Genomic DNA, 22,624 nt, shown 5'->3' with positions numbered 1-22,624 from the left:
TTCACACGGCTGCGTGACTTCTAGAGTGTGTGACGCTGTAGCACCTCCTCTTACCCCTCCCTTTGTCCAGTTGACAGGATCCCTCTCAGGCAGGATTGGAAACCATTGACAGAGGTATGTCGAAATGTAATACTGTTGCCTATTATGGGGCACTATTGTATCCCTGTTGTGATGGACATTGACCTCTTGGCTTAAATCTTAAGAGACGGCACGTGCATTCACTGCGAAATCAGAAGCAGCCCAGGAGGAGAGATGCTGATAGGCATGCAGCAATGTTAGCTAGCTAGCTGAACAAGGCCTCAAGTAGCTAATACCCTGCTTGAGGTCAACTGTAAGTGTGGCCAACAATTATTTGGATTTATTGACTTTAGTTCCTATTTTCCTCTGCAAATTGATTAAACCCGCTAGTTATAACCTCCAATTCTGCAAGGTATGCAATTGTCCCGTTGTCTACCAATTGCTTGCTAACCCCAGCAGCTAGCTAGCTAGTTATCAAGGAAACTTAAGATGTCCAAGCACAAGCAGTGATGCTTCTGCCACCTTGTTTCATAACCCCTTAGGCATCACGTAGCCAGGTTGCCTGGAAACCCGATGTTGAGTTGAATTCTATGTCGGCGGAAATGAGCGTTTGAATCAGGAAAGTTCTCTCTCAGGACCTCTAACTTACAAGCCAGAATGTCGAATAAAATTATATTTTAACTTACTTTACCGGTTGTCCGTGCGGTTGTTCCTTTTTCAGGTAGGAATGTAAGAAATATTTCCACAGGTAAGCTGCAATATGTAACTTTTTGAGTGACCCGACCAAATTCAAATTGACAAATCTAGATAATTTCTTTCTCATTGAAATCTAGTCTAAGAAGCCTCAGAACAGATCTTCTAGAACAATGTGCACTATTCCTATGCTTCCCGTTAAGTTTATCTTTTGTTTCTTTTACATTCGGTTTTGTAAATGAACTTCAAACAGCTGAAAATATATTTCACAGCGGTTTAGATGGTACAATAATCCTCTACACAATTGGATTTCTGGATCCAGGAAATGGTGGAGCGATTTCTGCATATTGCACCTTTATATAAACGTCAAAGCGCTGCATGTGCACATGATAAAAATGCATGCACTTATTTACATGGTTCTGCTGCATGCTTCAGGTGATAGAAATCTAAACGCACTACGTCAAAAGGACCAACGGCAGAGCAATCGGCAGACTATGTTTAAAGGTGCAATATGCAGAAATCGCTCTGCCATTTCCTGGTTGCTAAAATTCGAATAGTTCAGCTAATTTCAGTTTGACAAAACAAGCAATGTTTAGAGAATAGTTGTAGGGATGTGCGATATATCTGTATATGCCTATTATTAGCTAAAAAGGCTAACATCGGTATCGGCCCGATGTTAGCCTATTATTAGCTAAAAAGGCTAACATCGGTATCGGCCCGATGTTTAGTTTAACACCTATGTTAAAAACCCATGTCAAAGCTACCGTGCATACCTATATAACGTAGGTGCATGACGTAATGACGCCACGTTAAATGTTGTGCTACATGTACAACACAGCATTCCTAACCTAGCCCACAATGTCTGCTGTGTGGATCGAGCAGTCAACAAGTCGAGCAGTCATTTGAAAGAGTAAGAACATTTCAGCGAGACAACTCAAAGGTGAAAGCCATTAAAGCCAAGATAATGGAATTCATTGCCCTTGACAATCAACCGTTCTCTGTCGTGGGTGATGTTGGCTTTCGCCGACTGATCGCGCACCGGTACACACTACCAAGTGCGCTGTTTTTCAGATGTTGCTTTACCGGAGTTACACAGTAATAGCGTCACTGCTATTAGCTTCACGACATACATTCTATGGACCGCCGTTTGGGTCTTTGCATGTCAAAAAATATACATTAGCACTGTTAAAGCTGTACAAAAAACTTCTGGGGTAGCTAGCTTTAGCTTGGTACCTAGCTAGCACCAATACAACCAGCCTGAAAACAATGACCAGTAGAAACTGCAGTCATTTTCATTATTCTTAGCAATGATTTAAGAATCCCTGTAAGTATTAGCTAGGTTGCCACTTGTTGTACGCCTATTGAAATTGAACTTCAGTTCATGAAAATAAATAGCTAGGCCGCTACTTAACCCTATTTCCCAAAGTTAACGTTATAAGCAGCCAGCTAGCTTCAGCTGGCTAGAGAGGCTTGACCGGACAAGGTTATGTGTTGTAAAGCTAGCCACAATAAGGATTAGGCACAATAGTGGAATTTGTGGTTTGCCTTCAAAATAAAAGTATGTAATTGACAGTGATGCAAATGAATACAAATAGTAGAATTATGCCATACTTTTTATTTTGAAGGCTAACCGCATATTCCACTACTGTAGCTAATCCTTATTGTGGCTAGCTTCGCATAGATGGGTCCGACCAACATTAATCAAATAAAAACTGCCATATAAATTAGGGTTATTTTAGATGGTGACACCTAGCTATATAGTTAGCTAGCTAACAGATTATGTCGTGTTATTTGACACGTAAAAAATATTGTTATTTGACGTATTTTTTTTGACACGCAAAGACCCAAACGGCATTCCATAGAAATCCTGGTTGAGAATGAAATGACTGAACAAAGGAACAACGAAACAGCACAGCAAGTAAGTTAAAGAAATAGATTTTGATTGTTTTTCTGGTTATGGGGACACGTAAATGCCAACAAAATTACTTTTTGGTCAGTGTGGTGTGTGTGTGTGTGTAACCTTTTATTTAACTAGGCAAGTCAGTTAAGAACAAATTCTTATTTACAATGACGGCCCAGACGACGCTGTTCCAGTTGTGCCCCGCCCTATGGGACTCCCAATCACGGCCGGATGTGATACTGCCTGGATTCGAACCAAGGACTGTAGTGACACCTCTTGCACTGAGATGCAGTGCCTTAGATCGCTGCGTCCATGTGTGTGTGAAATTTTTCTTTACAAAAATGCTTAAAAGGCGCTAAAAATTAAATATCGGTTATTGGGGTCTGGTTTTTTGTCAAGGAAAGTGTCGGATATCGGTATCAGCCAAAAATGTCATATCGGTGCATCACTAGTGTCAATGCTGCTTCGTGTGTGTGAGAGAGATCGGGATGTGTGTAATGTATGTGTTCTGGAATGCTTGACACTTCCTGTCCCCTCTGAGCAAGTGCCTGTTGGTCACTAAAGATTATAGTTAATTTTGTGGGCTTGTTGGGGCTCGTATTATTTTACATCAGTGTGATGAAATAAAGGTTGTGTAATGCTTGGTGTTGGGTGTCACTAAATCATGCATTTATTTACCACAGGGAGAACAAAGGTACATTTTTATTTAACTAGGCAAGTCAGTTAAGAACAAATTCTTATTTACAATGACTGCCTACCGGGGAACAATGGGTTAACTGCCTTGTTCAGGGGAAGAACGACATTTTTACCTTTGACAGCTCGGGGATTAGATCTAGCAACCTTTCGGTTACTGACCCAACGCTCTAAACAATAGGCAACCTGCTGCACCAAAGATTAAGGGGAAAGGAAGATACCTAGTCAGTTGTACAACTGAAGTGTGTCTTCCGCATTTAACCCAACCCCTCTGAATCTGAGAGGTGCGGGTAAATGTCGATTATGGCATCCCCGTCTTCGGCGCCCGGGGAATAGTGGGTTAACTGCCTTGCTCCGGGGCAGAACGACAGATTTTTACCTTGTCAAGTTGTGGTGATTTGAAGGATTAAAAAAAATATATATATTTTTTTAAATGTAACCTTTTATTTAACTAGGCAAGTCAATTAAGAACAAATTCTTATTTACAATGACGGCCTACACCGGCCAAACCCGGACGATGCTGGGCCAATTGTGCGCCGCCCTATGGGACTCCCAATCACGGACGGTTGTGATACAGCCTGGATTTGAACCAGGGTGTCTGTAGTGATGCCTCTAGCACTGAGATGCAGTGCCTTAGACCGCTGCACCACTCGGGAGCCCTGAAGTTGTGGCTGTAGGCTGTGTGGCACACGCTGATGTACAAAATAGGTCTTTGGGCTATACTCTATTTGCAAATTAGCATTGTGCACACATGGGTAGAGGACAAGTGTGCAGTTTAAGCCAAGTCTTGGACTAAAAAGCAAGATCAATGGAGAATGTCAATTGAAAATGCTTTAATTCCAGGATTAGGTTTATTCTTTGTCCGTTAAACCGCCCAATAATCTGGCAGCATCTTTTTTGTAATCTGCAACAAGCAGGTGTTTTCTTATGTTATTTAACATGGAAATTTCTGCCCACTTACATAGTGGAGTGGAGGTCGTCAATACAATAATAAAACTAATCTAATCTGCAATTTAGAAATCACTTGTCTATTATTGAGATGGTCCAGTGTATTCATTTTGACTGTTGTGAAATCTCTATCCCGGCAAGTGTTATTTTTCTGACGAGTCAGAGCAAACGGGTGAGTCCGTCCAGGCACGGGTGTGCGCATGCCTGCCTGCTTCCCCAATCGGCCCACCCTATCCATCAATGACCTCCATCCATCCCCTTCTTTCCCACGTCCCCCACCAGCAGTGTTCTCTCCCCAGCCTTCCTTGGTGTATCACTGAAGGCCCAGCACACTACTAGTTCTTTATGTCATTGGCGTTGCACCGAGGTTTGTGCCAAATATTTTATAACTAAACCAAGATCAACCACAGCCCGTCCTTTCAAAAGGGAACAAATTAGTCATAGTGGACAGAACAGCTGTTTCACATTTATACATCCTTTGAAATATCTGTCTCATTGCTCTGTGTTTGTGCTTTAGCCAAACACAAAGCTTTCACATTTTTTTATTTATTTTTTTAAACAGATAATGGCCGTTCCTCCTACCTATGTTGACCTTGGCAAGTCCGCCAAGGATGTCTTCACCAAGGGATACGGTGAGTACCTCAGTACTTCTACTCACTATCCATCTACTCAGCCTTTTCTCCTGTCCTGCAGAGAATGAGGAATGGACTTTAGCCTAGTTTTAAATCTATTTGGTGAATTCTCTAGTTTAGACTGGCTGTCCTTGGGCAGTGTATTGACTGGGAGACACCGCTGCACAGAGACAGTGAGGCTCAGGCTGTACTATGGGGATTCCTGGGTAAATGGGCCTTGAATAGCACTTGGGGTTAGCCATAGTACTTTCCTAGGGCAAGGGTGAGACTGCCCAGTGGACCAGCACACTGATTCTGAGAGGGGGATGGGAAGCAAGCTGGGGCTGTGAACCGTTGCTGATGCCTGGTATGATAATGTACTCTCTAGCGTATAAACCACATCAAATCAATACACTCACTCAGTCAATGTTATGTAATAGTTCTAATAGATGTAGTTCTAGGCTAGTATTTCTCAGACAGGGATTTATTGAACAGTGGTTTATGTGTTTATGAGGTGGTAAAATAAGTCTCCATGAGACTGCATGTGTATTATGGAAATAATTAGAAGCCACGTGTTTACGGATTGCCAGGAATGTTAGTGAAAATAATTAACTGAACAGAAATGTATCATCAGTTTGAAGAGCACTCCTAGAATGTTGTGTAATTACAACAGTTTGATTTAATTTTCTTCCATGCCTCTCAGGTTTTGGTCTCATCAAGCTGGACTTGAAAACCAAGTCAGAGAATGGACTGGTGAGTTCCACAGCAGAGTTGGTCCGATTACCCCTTGGAGCCAAAAGAGGCACTTGACTCAGAGTGCTATAAATTAAGTAGTTATCTAGCCCTCTGTCATCATACAACTTAGAGGGCCTCTAGTTATCTTGCTCATTGAAAACTGTGAAAGACTTCTGTGATTGTCAGCTTCACTTTAGATTATTTTACTAGCTGCAAAGGAAAACAAACTATAACATATTTATACTCGAATACATTCAAACACATAGTCTACACACTGATCATTTTTGGCCCATGTGATCCTCAACCATCCAAATCCTCACTGCTTTATAACATGATCACATCTAACCTTTGACCTCTGTTTGACTCCAATCCCAGGAGTTCACCAGCACAGGCTCTGCCAACACAGAGACCAGCAAAGTGGCTGGCACCCTGGAGACCAAGTACAAGTGGGCGGAGCATGGGCTGACCTTCACTGAGAAGTGGAACACTGACAACACTCTGGGCACAGAGATCACTCTGGAGGACCAGGTCAGGATCAGGTGTTCTTTAGATCAGAGTGCAATGTACTCAACTCTGTTTTCTTCAATCAGCAATTGTTAGAAGGAGGCTATAAACCAAGGAGTAATCCCATCACAGGGATGTTAATTGGGGAGGACGGGCTCGTGGTAATGACTGGAGCGGAATCAGTGGAATGGTATCAAATGCATCAAACAGGTGCTTGATGCCATTCCATTTGCCCCGTTCCGGTCATTATTATGAGCCGTCCTCCACTCAGCAGCCTCCACTGAATCTCATAGTGTAAATATAAAAAAGACCAGCACTCACTGACTTGTTGCAGTTTCATTGAATTATTATATATTTTATGTAAGGGGTGGGAAATTCCAGTCCTCGAGGGCCTGATTGGTGTCACAGTTTTGCTCCAGCTAACACACCTGACTCCAATCATGATGGCAACTCCCTGGCACGGCAACCAGGTGGAGCAAGTCAACAAGATGGCCCGGCCCTTCCAGCTGCCCAGCCACGGTCCCGCCATCGTCACTGTTCAGAAGGCCGGGAACGGCCCTGCCCTGCACCATGGGGTCTCCCAGAACCTGAAGAAGGCCCGGCTGCTCCGCTCAGGGGCCTGGAATGAGCCTGGAGCCCAGAGGCTGAGCTCCCCCCCTGTGGAGCTGCCCAGCCAGGGGGGTAGAGGAGACCTGCAAAACGGGGCCTTGGAGGGCTCTCTTCACGCTGGGGAGAGCACCCTGCTGGCTTTCCTGCTCCAGTCCTTCAGCTCCAGACTGCAGAATGTAGCCATGTCGCAGCAGTCCACCAAACCCCCCAGCGAGTGCTCCCCACCCACCGAGCCCCCTCCTGCTGCAGACAAGGAGCGGCTCGCCTGCTACGGCATGGCCTCCAGCCGCCTTAAGGGCCTGATGAGGAAGAGCAAGATGCAGAACCACAGTAGCACGCCTTACAGCCGGCGAGGCCACGGCCATAGCCAGGACAGGCCCTCTGAGTCCCCCTGCTCGGTACAGAGCAGCACCCCTCCTTCTACCCCTAACGCTGCTGCTGCTTCCACTGATGCTCAGTCCTGTGCAGAACGGCTCAAGGCTGTGGCCAACCTGGTAAAGATCCGCCCCGCCCCCTCGCCCAAGCCCAGTGTGGCCTGCAGTCAGTTGGCCCTGCTGCTGTCCAGTGAGGCCCACCTGCAGCAGTACAGTAGGGAGCATGCACTCAAGGTCCAGCACTCGGGCCACTCGGCCAGCGAGAGACTAGCCGCCATGGCAACGCAGCAGACCCAGGACAAGAGGCCGCCCAGTGTGGGAGAGGCTCCGCCCACCAGCACCACCACCGTTACCCCAGACGCGCTAAGCTCCTTAACTGCCCAAAACAGAACAGCGACAACAACACTCCCCCGACTGGCACTAAACTCCAGCTCAAGGCAGCGGAGCCCCTCCTCCCTGCTGCCAGCTCACAGCTCACCCTGCCCCACCCCTCTTCCTCTGCCCCTCACCCCCCACACCGACACCCAGACCCAACCCCAAACCCCCACTACTGAGAAACGTGGCTTTGACTCACGCCCCGCCAGGCCCCCCCAGACCTGTAGCAGCCTGCTCCTGCTGCTCCTCAACAACCACAACAACCAGAAGCAGCTGACTAAGAACGGGCACCTGGAGGACGACTGTGGGGTCCTGCCCCCTAGCCGCGGCTCCTCAGTCACCTCTGACAGCGAGTGCTCCATCCAGGAGAAGAGCCTGGTCAAGAGAGAGGAGAGCTGCAGCGACGCAGAGAGCTCCTACTCCAGCTGTTCTCCCATTGACCTCTATGAGGAGCAGGGCCAGCACCAGAGCTCCAGAGACCAGGCCTAAAGCCACCTCCCCCTCCACCTCTGTTTCCTACTCTTCCTCTTCTACTGCTTTCTCCTCCAGCTCTTCTTCTGCTATCTTTTCCTCTGCCCCTACTGTTTTCTCTTCCTCCACTACTTTCTCTCCCTCCTCTACCGTTCTCTCCCCTTCCTCCACTGCTTTCTCTACCTCCTCTACCGTTCTCTCCTCTTCCTCCACTGCTTTCTCTTCCTCCTCTTCCTCCTCCTTAGACAAACTCACTGAGTCCCTGCTAAACAAGTGGAAGCCAGATCCCTCCGGTCCGAAGGTCCCCCAGGTTAAGAAGGAGATTGAAATGAGCCCAGACCTTAAGTCCCACCCCAGGGTCACTCTCATGCAGCTCCTTCTGGAGCGCAAGAATAACGACAAGGTAAACAAAATTGTGGTTGATCCAGATTTGCAGCATGACGCAACCCTGTCCAGTCTGTCACGGGGCCCACTTAAATCACTGGCCCCCTGGGAGGAAGTAAGGACACAGAGCCCTCTGGACAGATCAGGCCTTCCATTGTACTCTCTCAGCCGAGACCCCAGCAGCACCCCATCCCCCTACCCCTCTCCCCATGTCCAGTCCAGCCCTCTGGATCTGTGTAAGTCTAAACCCTTCCCTGCTGAGAAAGCTGCAGATGAGCCGGCGTTCAGCGCCAGTAAACTGTTACAGAACCTGGCCCAGTGCGGCACCGCCTCGCCCTCCCCACCCATGGTTCCCAGCAAAGTACCCAGACGGGAGCTGGAGGTGGGTGGTGGCAGGCCTCTGGCTCTGCTGGAGAGGCTCAATGCCCCCATCCAGAGGAACACAACAATTATCCCCCTCTCAGACAGGCCCTCGGGCAGCGGCACACCTTCGTTCGGTCGCCGTGGGGAGGTGTCGCCCACCTCGTCCCAGATCGAGAACCTTTTGGAGCGTCGCACAGTACTGCAGCTCCTGCTGGGAGCGAGCTCCTCCTCTGCCTCCTCCGTGGCCTCAGCCACCCACAGAGACAGAGACAGGTCCGGTGGGAGGTGCAGTGTGGAGATGGCAGCGGGGAGCTGCTATGAGAAGCCCCCTGGCACCTCTGTCATCTGTGACAGATCCAAGGGGCCCTCGGCAGCAGAATTCAAGGTTAAAACTGAACCGGGGGAAGAGGTCCTAGGCCTGTTGTCCTCTACAGTGTGTCGGGATGTGACGAGCAGAAAGAGAAGGGGAGGAGGAGGAGGAGGAGGGTATGACGACAGGCACAGCCCGCTCTCTGAACCCCAGCAGGACCTAAAAAAAGAGCCCCGGCCCACAGAGGTCATTGCTAAATATGGCCTCCTCAGCCAGCTCCTAAAACAGCAGAGCGCTACCTACTACACCAGCGCTACACAGCCACACACAGATCGCTGGCCCAGCCCTGTCCCTGTGAAGGAGGAGCAGAGAGACTACCACCAACAGGGGCCCAGCCCTAAAAAGAGACGGCTCTGCTCAGAGCTGGCTATGAGCCTGAACAATGGCAGCCTTCATAGGGCCGTGGTGGACATTGGAAGCAGCCACAGCCACAACAGCCTGGTCCAAAGCCAGATACAGGAGGAGCCTGATTACCACAGGGGCCTCAGGAGCCCTAATGAGGAGGAGGCCCCAGCCAGGAGCCCCAGCAGTGAAGCTCTCCTCCCCAGGGAGAGCCGGGGCTTCAACGTGCTCAAACAACTGCTCCTGTCTGACAATTGTCTGAAGGAGCTGTCCCAGCAGCCCCGGGGAGTCCCCAGCCCCTCTGTCCCCTCTGTGTTGCAGACAAATGGTAAAGCCAACGGGAGCGTCCTCAACCTCAATCAGTCAGGCTACAATCAACACGACCTCCTCAACCTGCCTACCCTGCCCTGGCACCACCCCCATAGCTCCCTCAACTCAGGGCCATCCAGCCACCTCAGACCCCTGCCCACCCCCCAGACAGTGCTTGACCAATGATTTCCATTTGCATAGTTATTTGCTGAATTCCAGCATTCACTTCCAGCATTTTAATTAATTACCAGGGAGTTGCCCACCCCTGTTTTATGGCAATAGGCATAGGCCTATATTTACATAATTTCGCATGTTTAGTCTGGTGTGTGGGAGTATCAGTTCCCTATGGACCCCGCCACCCTGTTAAGTGGTGAAATGCTCATAGCAATATACCTTTTAATTACACAACACAATCTTTTAATCATTCTTTCCAACTGTCTCAGAAATTCATTTAAGGTCATGAACAGTCTAAATGTTTTTCATGAAATTGGATGAAACCACATCAAAGTATGACACATGACTTGCTTCTACATTGGTAAAGTTTGATCATAAAGTTATTGGTCCCCTCCCCTGTGTCAAACACTTGGATTCAGGAGGCAGGATTATTAAGAGGATAAGGTGACATCACCCTAACTCTCATTTTAATACACCAATGGTAAAATGATATTATCATACCTCATTTAAATAAGTAGCACCTTGTAACCAACATTGGAGAAGGCGTGTTTGCAGAGGGGTGTGGTTTATGTAGCTCGATAGCTACTCTACTGGTGCCCAAATTTGACTGTAAGGTGTCAGCTAATATAATTAAAAGTTTTCCCTATTCATCTATGGCAAACATACTTATGTTTCCCCTTTCATCTGTGTCTGGTATTAGCTAGTTACTGGCTAGCTAGGTCTTCAGCCAGCATGGAACAAAAACTCTGACACAGTATTCATGTCAACACATCTGGCAGTGCTGCTGTGAACCGCATCACAAGAGACATGCCAAACGGTAGATGTATAAAAAAATAACACTATTGATGCAATTTCAATGTTGAGTTGCTTTGTGTCTCACCAAATTCGCTTGAGATGATTTTACTGCAACACTGCTCACTGCGTCCAAGTTGCTTGACATAGGTGTTTCAAAGAGCCGTCAGTCAAGGTGAGCTCATTAATATAAGCTCCATGCCCACTTAGCCTGTCTTTTCAAACTTCCTGGTAGTTAGCCATGAGAGAGACTATTTCCCAAAATAGCATTTCTATCCAAAACAAATATTACGGGTGATATTTTAGTCACAAAGGCTTTTAGTCACTATTTTACATGGGAATCAGAATGACTGTTTGGGACCTCTTTTTAAAGGGTAACTCTCAACCCCAATATCATCCTTTGTCCCAACCCCTTAAAAAAATGCATTCAGGTGAAGTTGTGGGTAGGGGGAATTGCTCATAAATATACATTTTGTGGTGGGTGAATGTAATTGTACCTTAGCTCAAAACTTTCTCGCTAAAGCATACTTACCTGAAGTCCACTGGTACGCTCTGATAATAAAATGATGTGCATCACGAGGAAATACGTCTCTGGACCTTTGGCTCACAGTGGTATGCCGCTGAGTTTCTGACAACTATTGCCACTGGCCGTATAAATTTGAATCCCTCATGGGGCGCAAAAAAATATATATTTGAAATGTGGACTCACGTTTATTGTGGTGTTGGGAAGAAAAATACAATTATCACCCTGACAATTAAGTTTAGGGGCTCAATCCAACCCACATCGCAGTACCTCTTTTTCTAACGGTCAAATTAACTGTATAAAAACATACAACTACTACCAGGGCGAACCCTTTCACAGGTATGCTTTAACCTTTCAGAAATAGAAGTGTGTGGGCACGGGATGACTTGTAAATAAAGGATGAACAAGTAAGTCATCTGCTACATGTGGATTAGAACTCCCAACCCATTGAAATATGAGTGTTTTAGCAGACTGCGCCTCCAATCAGTAATAGCAATTGGGGGGAAAATCTACTCGTTGATACGATGGTTGTAGCTACGAATATAAACGTATAATCTTCATAGCCTACTTTTTTCCCCGTTAAAGCACATAGATGTGTATGAAACGGTAAGCAAAAACCTTGAATTTAGGCAAGGAAGCATCATGCTAAATATATTGGCACACTCCATTTACCAAGACCATTGCCAAATAAGGCACGCTGTCACCTGATTTTATAGTAAGCATTGAGGTGGTACCACCCAGCACATCTACAGTAGAAGGGAGTGTATTTCATACCGAACCCCTCCTTTGAGATGATGTTAGGTGCTTCCACATCAAGACTTCAATGGTAGAGTTGAACGGCTAGGAGCAAAAAGAGCTAGATTTACTACTAAAAGACCAAAATATATCACTTATGCAATGTACTGTCAAAATGAAGACCACTAACTAAGCCTAAAACATCTGGTTTTGGATTATAATCTTTTCTTCTTCATGAAAGTTACTCTTTAATTCTGATTCAATCATGCTTTCCTCTCCATCTCTCTTTTTCTCCCCTCAGTTGGCCAAAGGGCTTAAATTGACGTTTGATTCCTCCTTCTCGCCAAACACTGGGTAAGAAATGACTATCCAATTTAATTCAGTGAAGGTAGCATTTAATTGCTTCACATTGTTAATGAATTGAAATAAATGTCATCACACAATACATGATGAAAAGGAATTTCCTGCTGAATATAGGTCATTGAATGTATCTTGCCATTTTGACACTGTATTACTTCACACTGACAAGTTCCTTCCGCCATCCCTCACCTCTCTGCTTTAGCAAGAAGAGTGGCAAGATCAAGACCGGCTATAAGAGGGAGCACATCAACCTGGGCTGTGATGTGGACTATGACATCAACGGGACGGCAGTGCACGGCGTGGCGGTGGTGGGCTACGAAGGCTGGCTGGCCGGCTACCAGGTGACCTTCGAGGCCGGGAAGAACAGAGTCACCCAGAGCAACTTTGCCGTGGGCTACAAGACCGACGAGTTCCAGCTCCACACGAATGTGTAAGTAGATGGAATTAAATTAATAGATACGGAAATGTGGTTCAGGTAGGCCTCTGTGCTTCAGCAAACAATGGAAGTAAAACGGGTGCTCAACAACAACAACAACAACAACAATGACAGTAAGCCAGTAACGTGGGGCTTAACAACAATGACAGTAAGCCAGTGATCGGCCTTAACAACAATGACAGTAATCCAGTGATGGTGCTTAAGGACCCTGAACATGGTCTTTAGGGTCGATTTACAGTGATGAAGCATTTTGTTTGTGACTCATTCAGGAGTAATACCCTCAACTGAATGTTGCAAGCACCAAATCAAATGTTATTGGTCATACACATATTTATCTATCAGACCTACCATGCTCCAACCAACCAAGCCTTTTAAACCACTAGTGAGTAAAATGTTGTTTCCAGCTCTTTGAGAGCTGACCTTGTCTGGACAATAGCAACTCTAAGCACTCTGTCTGGCCCCCTCAGATGCAGACTGGCAGTTATTTTAGTCCCACTGTATCCCACGGTGATGGGATTTGTGAAAGGGCTTTGTCAGAAGAGGGAGGTGGATAGTATAGTAAGCTAACCTCCTGCTGTGACCTGTCCTCCCAGTCATGATCACTTGTTTTGACAAGGTCAATTAGCTCTGAGACGTTGCTCTTTAATCCTTTGACAGCTCATCCTTGATATATACAGGTAGCTGCCAAAATAAAGGAAACGCCAATATAAAGTGCCTTAATAGGGTGTTGGGCCACCACTAGCCAGAACAGCTTCTATCCTCCTTGGCATAGATTCTACAAGTGTCTGGAACTCTATTAGAGGGATGCAACACCATTCTTCCACAAGAAATTGCATAATTTGCTGTTTTGTTGATGGTCATGGAAAACGCTGTCTCAGGTGCCGCTCCAGAATCTCCCATAGGTGTTCAATTGGGTTGAGATCTGGTGACTGAGACGGCCATGGCATATGGTTTACATTTTTTTCATGCTCATCAAACCATTCAGTGACCACTCGTGCCCTGTGGATAGGCGTATTGTCATCCTATGGGGGCATAGCCATGGTAGCCAAAATAATGGCCAGCATTGTTTTATACATGACCCTAAGCATGATGGGATGTCAATTGATTAATTCAGAAACCCCATCTCTGGAACCAACTACTTTCAATATACTTTGTATCCATCATTTACTCAGGTGTTTCCATTATTTTGGCAGTTACCTGTACGTGTGATAGTTAAGATTGTGACATTGATCGTCTGATTGCAATTCATGTGATGGGTAATTCATGTTTTTGTATAGATCATGGAAACTTTGTAAAGCAGTATCTTTTTTTAATGAAATGCACAAGGCCTTGGTATGTCTATTGGAATGGATTTGGATGTTGCAATATATACATACATATATACATGCTAGTTCCCACAACCTTCTGTATTCAAAGTATCACCCTCATAGTGATGAATACGCTTGTTTTTTATAACAGAAATGATGGCACAGAGTTTGGCGGGTCCATCTACCAGAAGGTGAACGACCAGCTGGAGACAGCAGTCAACCTGGCCTGGACCGCTGGCAACAGCAACACTCGCTTTGGCATCGCAGCCAAGTACCAGATCGATGCCGACGCAGCCTTCTCGGTAAGAGGCCACAAGCTAGTCCTCACTGGCTGAGACTTGACCTCTGCCTGGGGTCATGTTCAGGGCACGAGTAGAGAGAGCTGCTAGGCTAATCAGTTTAACATTATTTCTTGAAGCATTGTTGTATTTAAGTACCTTTTGATTGAATCCTAAATGTTGGTATTTCATGACCACTTTCCTGTTTCTTCTACAGGCCAAAGTGAACAATTCTAGTCTTGTTGGCCTGGGATACACTCAGACTCTGAAGCCTGGTGAGTATATTTTTTACATTTATTATTAAACTTATTTTACAACTTTCCTCCATGCCAGTGACGTCTTGATGAAACGTGCAGTAAAAAGCAGTTGAAATGTCTTTCTGCTGTATATAGGGCAGAAAGGACAGAACTGCAGTGTACGGTTGCTCCACTAAAGTGTTGCGGTTATGCTGCGGTACTTAGAAGTCATTTGTCATTTAGTACAATACCCTGCGTCACCACTTCATTGCTCCACACCAGCGTAAGGGGGAGTTAGAGCACTGATTATGCTTTGGGGTCCTACTGTGTCTCTAACTGACAATGAATGGGCGACATAAACCTAAATAGAAACTGATAATTGTGCACAACTTCAGTATTACTTACCAAAACTGTTGTTACACTAAGGTTTTTACTTTATTAGGATTATTTTGCTCTTACTGTAGTACTGTAGGCCACTCCCTAACCGGTCACATTGTACAGCACCTGAGTGGTGCAACAGTCTAAGACACTGCAAACTGTGTTGCTACAGATGCTGGTTCAATACCCGTGCCGGCCTCGACTGGGAGACCCATGAGATTACTAGGTTTTTGGTTTCTCTCCCTCTAAAAACATAAATAATTCTAAATAACAAACTGGCTTTATTTACAAATTAGTAAGTCTCACCCCATGTTCAGGAATGGCATTTTTCTCTCTCATTTTACATTATTTGAAAACAAAATAATCTCCAAAATAGTTATTTTTTTAAACAAAGCGATTATTATTAATTTAGAATTATATGAAAGCCCATTGGATATTCTCACAGATATTATTAACCCTGTTATTAGCAGGACAATATATATTGGTCATATGGGTCATGGCTCCCGAGTGGCGCACAATGGGATTTCCTTGCAGTTCTCCAGCTGTATCCACTATTATGTATCACATCCGACCGTGATTGGGAGTCCCATAGGGCAGCACACAAATGGCCAGCGTTTCTCTCCCTCTAAAAACAGAAATAAAATGTTTTGGCCTTTACAAATATTATTTTGGCGTTTATTCAAATTACAATCATTCACTAAATAATCTTCAAAATATCGTTATTTTATCACCTACACATTACCATGAATGAGTGACTCACTCATTCATGGCTTTGGATCAAAATAAATATGTACAAACATTCATTCTGATAGTCTTTAATAAATAAATGTTTTGGTTTTCCTGACCTGGACACCATGTACAGTATTATAATATCCCATTATGGGTTATTAGCAGGACAATACCTTTACCAACACCTCTCTGTATTTTGATACTTTGTGGATGGGGCCTCCCCAGTGGCACAGCTGTCTATGTCATCGCAATGCAAAATGCGTTGCCTCAGATGCAGGTTTGATACCCATGCCGGCCGCCACCGGGAGACCTATGAGGCTGCTTTTGGTTTTAATTTAGAATCCTCTATATGTAATTATTGGCAGAGAGTCACGTTATATTTTTCAATATACTGTAGGCCTATCGTAGGCGACATGAGTCTCACTAGTGTTGCGTAATGTGCTGTTAAAAGTGGTGTAGATCTTATTTATTTAAAGAGCATATTGAAGTTAGAAGCAATTAATTAAGCAATAGCCTACAACTATTTTTAGCATCGTTTTGCACTACTCTGAAACAAGCATGGGGACTGGTCTTGATAAATCAATGCAATTTTTATTTTGACTGAATCTCCGTTTGGATATTGGATAGACTACAATTATGGTGTAGAAATGTCATGCTCGTAGTGTAACCTTTTATTTAACTAGGCAAGTCAGTTAAGAACAAATTCTTATTTACAAGGACAGCCTACTCATTCCTCCCCGTCGGGGAATTGAACCCCGGTCTCCCGTGTGCCAGCACGACACGGCGATTCTTTGGCTAAATAGCCCAGTACGGTAGCCTACTCCCGACCGTAACTTTGTACAGCGCCATATTTTCCGTTCCATCCTAATGGAAAGCAAGAGGGTTTTTCATTTTTCTTGGAATAGGAACACCATAATATTAATCAAATTAATCCCAAACTCTAAAAGTAATTGGAAAGGTACAGTTGAAGTCAGAAGTTTACATACACCTTAGCCAAATACATTTAAACTCAGTTTTTCACAATTCCTGACATTTTAATCCTAGTAAAAATGTCCTGTCTTAGGTCAGTTAGGATCACCACTTTATTTTAAGAATGTGAAACTCCGTTTTTCACAATTCCTGACATTTTAATCCTAGTAAAAATTTCCTGTCTAAGGTCAGTTAGGATCACCACTTTATTTTAAGAATGTGAAATGTCAGAATAATAGTAGAGATAATGATTTATTTCAGCTTTTATTTCTTTCATCACATTCCCAATGGGTCAGAAGTTTACATTCACTCAATTAGTATTTGGTAGCATTGCCTTTAAATTGTTTAACTTGGGTCAAATGTTTCGGATAGCCTTCCACAAGCTTCCCACAATAAGTTGGGTGCGTTTTGGCCCATTCCTCCTGACAGAGCTGGTGTAACTGAGTCAGATTTGTAGGCCTCCTTGCTCGCACACGCTTTTTCAGTTCTGCCAACAAATTTTCTATAGGATTGAGGGCAGGGCTTTGTGATGGCCACTCCAATACCTTTACTTTGTTGTCCTTAAGCCATTTTCCCACAACTTTGGAAAAATTACTTGTGTCATGCACAAAGTAGATGTCCTAACCGACTTGCCAAAACTATAGTTTGTTAACAAGAAATGTGTGGAGTGGTTGAAAACCGAGTTTTAATGACTCCAACCTAATTGTATGTAAACTTCTGACTTCAACTGTAGATACAAATGATTTGTGACATTGTGGTTACAATAATGTAAACAAGATGCTGTGTTTTTATTTACAGTAGTGATGGACAGCTGATGGCATTTTGAAAACTGGTTTTCAAACACTTGTAGGCCGATTAGCAGCACAATATACCTTTAGCAACACCTCTCTGTATTTTGATACTTTGTGGATGGGGGCTCCCGCAGTGCAACATGCATTGCTACAGATGTAGGTTCGATACCCGTGCCGGCTGCCACCGGGAGACCCATGAGGCGGCTTTTGGTTTTAATTTAGAATCCTCCAATCCTCTATATGTAATTATTGGCGGAGAGTCAAGTTATACTGTAGGCGACATGAGTCTCACTAGTGTTGCGTAATGTGCTGTTAAAGTGGTGTAGATCTTATTTATTTAAAGAGCATATTGAAGTTAGAAGCAATAGGATTTTAAGCAATAGCCTACAACTATTTTAGCACCGTTTCGCGCTGCTCTGAAACAAGCATGGGGACTGGTCTTGATAAATCAATGCGATTTTTATTTTCACTGAATCACCGTTTGGGTATTGGTTAGACTACAATTAGGGTGTAGAAATGTTATGCTCTTAGTGAAACCTTTATTTAACTAGGCTAGTCAGTTAAGAACAAACTCTTATTTACAAGAACAGCCTACTCCTTCCTCCCCGTCGGCGATTTGAACCACGGTCTCCCGTGTGCCCGCACGACACTGCGATTCTTTAGCTAAATAGCCCAGTACTGAAGCCTACTCCCGACCGTCACGTTGTATAGCGCCATATTTTCCGTTCCATCCTAACGGAAACCCAGAGGGTTTTTCGTTTTTCTTGGAATTGAGACACCATAATATTAATCAAGCAAAATGTCTAAATCAGTCCCATATACTATGTTCTTACAAAAAAGGTTTTACATTCTCTAGTACAGCCACTATTGAAGGCTATCAAAGGCTTCTCAAAGATGCCCTCTGGTGGTCAAACTAGCACTAACTAGCATTAATGGTACCAGTGGTTGGCACTTAAATAATTTGCTGTAGAATTCTGCGGCACCACTCAAGCTGTGCTGCAGTACGCTACAACTTTTTAAAGGACAAACCACTGTATGCGCTTGACCTCCTCAGCCAGTCAATGAGCCCTGATCTTGTCACTTGACCTCCTCAGCCAGTCAATGAGCCCTGATCTTGTCACTTGTAACTCCTGCCAAAGTCGCCTTGCTGATGCCTTGTCTTTCTGTCTGCAGGAATTAAGCTGACCCTCTCTGCTCTCCTGGATGGGAAAAACATTAACGCTGGTGGGCACAAGCTCGGTCTTGGACTCGAGTTTGAGGCATAAGAAGGCATGGAACGCAACAACAAATATTTTATTGAAATAGCTATCCTCACAACCTTGTTTCCCCTACAGTAGATGTGCTATGGTTGAGGTGAGGCGGCACACGAGGTCAAATCACGCTACAGTTGATATGCTACTTTTACAGGACCACTTCAGATGATAAATTATTTTGGAATACAGGGCCCAGTTTAGAATAAAAGTATAACAAGTTTAAGGTAGAGTCTGCAAAATGTTAAAATGGGAAAGCTCTGTTGTGCATTTGTATTTCACTACAATCATGTAAACACTTTAATTTAATAATCTTTGTTTCAATAAGGATAAGAGAAAATAAGATACTGTTGGTCAAAAAAGGGCTTTGCAGGAGTTAGTAAACAGTTTAATTTCTGTCCACAAGGTGGGGCTGTTGCACGACACAGATCACAACATTCCTTGGCGAAGGTGATATATTCCTCTGTACTGGAGAGTTCTCTCATTGTAAACCCTCTGACAAAGAAGGGAAGTGTCTAAGATATATTATTATGGGTTTGTGGTCCTTCACTTAAGCAGCAGTAGCTCTGAGACACTAAAACCCTGTTGTGTACATCCAGGATTTGTTCCAAATGGCACTGTTCCCTATATAGGGCACTACTTTTTAGGGAATAGGATGCTATTTGGGACAGTGTCAGTGTTTTTTTTCCTTCTTTTTGTCTTACTTGTCTTTGTCTGTGCAGTTGGTGTGAATTGTCTTTTGTTACATAGAGCAAAAATACTATTTGACCAATGTTATTCAATACTTAACCCACCTGTGATGTTTAAGACAAACCTCTGTCAATTGTTCCTAAAAAGAACAGGGAAGGTAACATGTCCTGCACACTATTCAACATCCCTCTTAATACAAATGCTTTGGTGAAAAAAGATGAATGCATTTTACAAGGAATGGTAGTCTTCCGATGATTGTGTTGGAACAGACAAACTGTACCTGACAGTGTTAAATAAATACCAACAACATCTTGAGTATGCCTCTGTGCTTTTTTTCACCCATGATTATGAAAATAAATGCCTTGGATTTGCTTTAGTGCTATATTCTCATATCTACCACAGATCGTACTGAAATTTGTCCCCCAAAACATGATCAGTGTCATTTTCATCATCCTTGGCATTAGCCGGCTACCATTGCTAAACGTGACAACCATGGGACTTGACAGACACAAATTTGGCACCAGGCTATGATAGCATCACAGTCAGGGCCATGCATATGTAACCGATGTGAAATGGCTAGCTAGTTAGCAGCGGTGCGTGCTAATAGCGTTTCAATCGGTGATGTCACTCGCTCTGAGACCTGAAGTAGTTGTTCCCCTTGCTCTGCAAGAGCCGAGGCTTTTGTGGCGCGATGGGCAACGATGCTTCGTGGGTGTCAGTTGTGTGCAGAGGGTCCCTGGTTCGAGCCCAGGTAGGGGCGAGGAGAGGGACGGAATCAATACTGTTACATATACCTTTCAGGGGGCAGGTGCTCAAAATGGGGGAAAAGGGCACCCCCCCCACTTGATAAATTATTTTACTTGCAGAATTCATATCTCGAAATTCATAACATACCAAATGTAGTAAAAATGTTACATTTTTTAATATATGCCTATTTCTGCAACAACACACTCATCACAAATTGTAAGCAAGCTAGTTAGTGCCTCCTAAATACATGAATGACATCGTGTAAAAGAGGGTCGGCTATCAGCTGATCGTTGATTGATATAAATCTGCTAGTTAGCTAGCTCAATTTATTTTACTGATTGTGATTAACCTATGTTTTTTTGCTGTAGCCAACCAGACCGAATATTGATGATGTAGGCTAAGTCAAGTGTTAATGAAATGTTATACTGTTGATATTTAAACTAGGTAGCTAGCTACACACACGGGTGGATTTGGAGGCCCCAGGCAGAGGCCAGTCTGAGACCCCCAGCCCCTCGTGTTTCATAGTAAAGACCTAATTTCATTGTCAAATGTATTACCTTTTAATGTGCCATGAACACAACCAGTCTTGATGTTTTCATCTGATTGTCAAACAAATCACTTCAAAAAGTAGGTTACCTTCGCACATTCATCCCAAAATAATTCCAGGATCTGAAAAGTGCACTGTGCCCCCGCCAACTTCCCTTCAAGTGGCTGAAACTATCACCAGAGAAAGCAACCAACTGAGTGAAACAGCACCACTCTGTCTTGCTATATGTAGCCCATGTATCTGATGCTGTCTGGCCAAAAAAGAGAATGACATGCTATACTCTTTTTAGCCAGAGAATCAGATACATGTCCTCTGCCTTGACGACAATGGAAGTATTTTCAGCAGCACCTGTCTTTTTACTAAAGACATGCATTTTGTATCCCCCTAGGGCCTGGGTTTCTACTAAGATAGTCTCGCCGAGAACCAGGCTGGGGAAGTTCGTAGCAGAAAAATAGCTAAATAGGGGTGGAACCCCGTGTAAGTGACACCTCGCTACACGTCAAACCAATCAAATGCCTTGCTTAGGCGGAGCTCTAATAGTGCTCACTAGATTAGTGTCGTAGGTGCAACAGTGCATGAACGATGCTTTTTACAGTCTATGGGGAGGATGGCTGGGAAATCACAGATTAAAACATGTTGATGTATGTTCATTTTGTGTGTAAAGCACACTTCTGATAAAACAGAATTACATTTTTCCTCCAGGTTTTCTTCAATTTACAGAACAACTCTGAAAAATGTGTACTTCCCAGTCTGAAAACAGTGATGAAAATAACAGGTAGATATCTCTATCTTAAAGATGCAATATGCAGAAATCGCTCCGCCATATCCTGGTTGTAAAAATTCTAATAATTCACCTAATTTCAGTTTGTGACAAAACAAGCAATGTATTATGTAGATAATCATTGTACCGTCTAAACCGCTGTTCAAATATATATTCAATAAGCAAAAATATTGTATTTTCATCTGTTTGAAGTTTACAAAACCGAAAGTAAAAGATGGCAAAACTAAACTTAAGAACTGGAAGCATAGAAATAGTGCACATAGAACAGATCTACCACTTCCTAGATTTGCTTTAAATGAGAATGACAAATCTATAACACAGTTCTATGTGAATTTGGTCAGGTGGACCAAATAGTTACTTATTGCAGATTTAAACAGACAGATTTTGATGGGGATTTTAAAAATTGTTTATTTGTTATGCCTCCAGTGGAGCATGGGGGGGCCTCAAGCAAATAAATTATTATTAATATTATTCTGACAACTGTAATTTTTGTTTTTGTTTTGTGCTTAAACATTTTTTTTACTTTGACCCTTTTTCATCATATCCAATCGGTAATTAGTCTTGTCCCATTGCTGCAACTCCCCTACGGACTCGGGAGAGGCGCAGGTCGAGAGTTATGCTTCCTCAGAAGTCTGTACGGGAGTTGCAGCGATGGAACAAGACTATATAAAAATATATAAATATAAAAAATAACCATCAAATGCTATGATAAAAGTGGCTCTCATGAGGACCGCCACAGGAAAGGAAGACGCAGAGTTACCTCTGCTGCAGAGGATAAGTTCATTAGAGTTACCAGCCCCTCAGATTGTAGCCCAAATAAATGCTTCACAGAGTTCAAGTAACAGACACATCTCAACATCAACTGTTCAGAGGAGACTGCGGAATCAGGTCTTCACGGTCGAATTGCTGCAAAGAAACCACTACTAAATGACACCAATAATAAGAAGAGACTTGCTTTGGCCAAGAAACCTGAGCAATGGACATTAGACCGGTGGAAATCTGATGAGTCCAAATGTGAGATTTTTGGTTCAAACCGCCGTGTCTTTGTGAGACGCAGAGTAGGTGAACGGATGATCTCTGCATGTGTGGTTCCCACCATGAAGCATGGAGGAGGTGGTGTGGGGGTGCTTTGCTGGTGACACTGTCTGTGATTTATTTATAATTCAAGGCACACTTAACCAGCATGGCTACCACAGCATTCT

General features: G+C 44.0%; 1 protein-coding gene across 1 annotated transcript; it reads left to right on the top strand.

Moving 5' to 3' along the window:
* Positions 1-5: 5 nt before the first annotated feature.
* On the top strand, positions 6-19,662 carry LOC120056891 (voltage-dependent anion-selective channel protein 1). Its single transcript, XM_039005153.1, has 9 exons — positions 6-114; positions 4,815-4,884; positions 5,567-5,616; positions 5,974-6,126; positions 12,225-12,277; positions 12,486-12,713; positions 14,178-14,328; positions 14,522-14,579; positions 18,581-19,662. Exons 2-9 carry the CDS (start codon positions 4,818-4,820, stop codon positions 18,670-18,672), a joined length of 852 nt encoding a protein of 283 aa, XP_038861081.1. The 5' UTR covers positions 6-114; positions 4,815-4,817; the 3' UTR covers positions 18,673-19,662.
* The last annotated feature ends 2,962 nt before the right edge of the window (positions 19,663-22,624 follow it).

This window comes from Salvelinus namaycush, chromosome 12 (assembly GCF_016432855.1).
Source record: "Salvelinus namaycush isolate Seneca chromosome 12, SaNama_1.0, whole genome shotgun sequence".
Lineage (NCBI taxonomy): Eukaryota > Metazoa > Chordata > Actinopteri > Salmoniformes > Salmonidae > Salvelinus > Salvelinus namaycush.
Note: the sequence above shows the minus strand (reverse complement) of the source record. Positions and strands in the feature narration are given on the sequence as shown.

Coding starts and splice junctions, on each gene's coding strand:
- LOC120056891 (XM_039005153.1), top strand. CDS start 4,818: ATGGCCGTTCCTCCTACCTATGTTGACCTTGGCAAGTCCGCCAAGGAT. Junction 4,885..5,566: donor TGTCTTCACCAAGGGATACG/GTGAGTACCTCA, acceptor CATGCCTCTCAG/GTTTTGGTCTCATCAAGCTG. Junction 12,714..14,177: donor TTCCAGCTCCACACGAATGT/GTAAGTAGATGG, acceptor TTTTTATAACAG/AAATGATGGCACAGAGTTTG.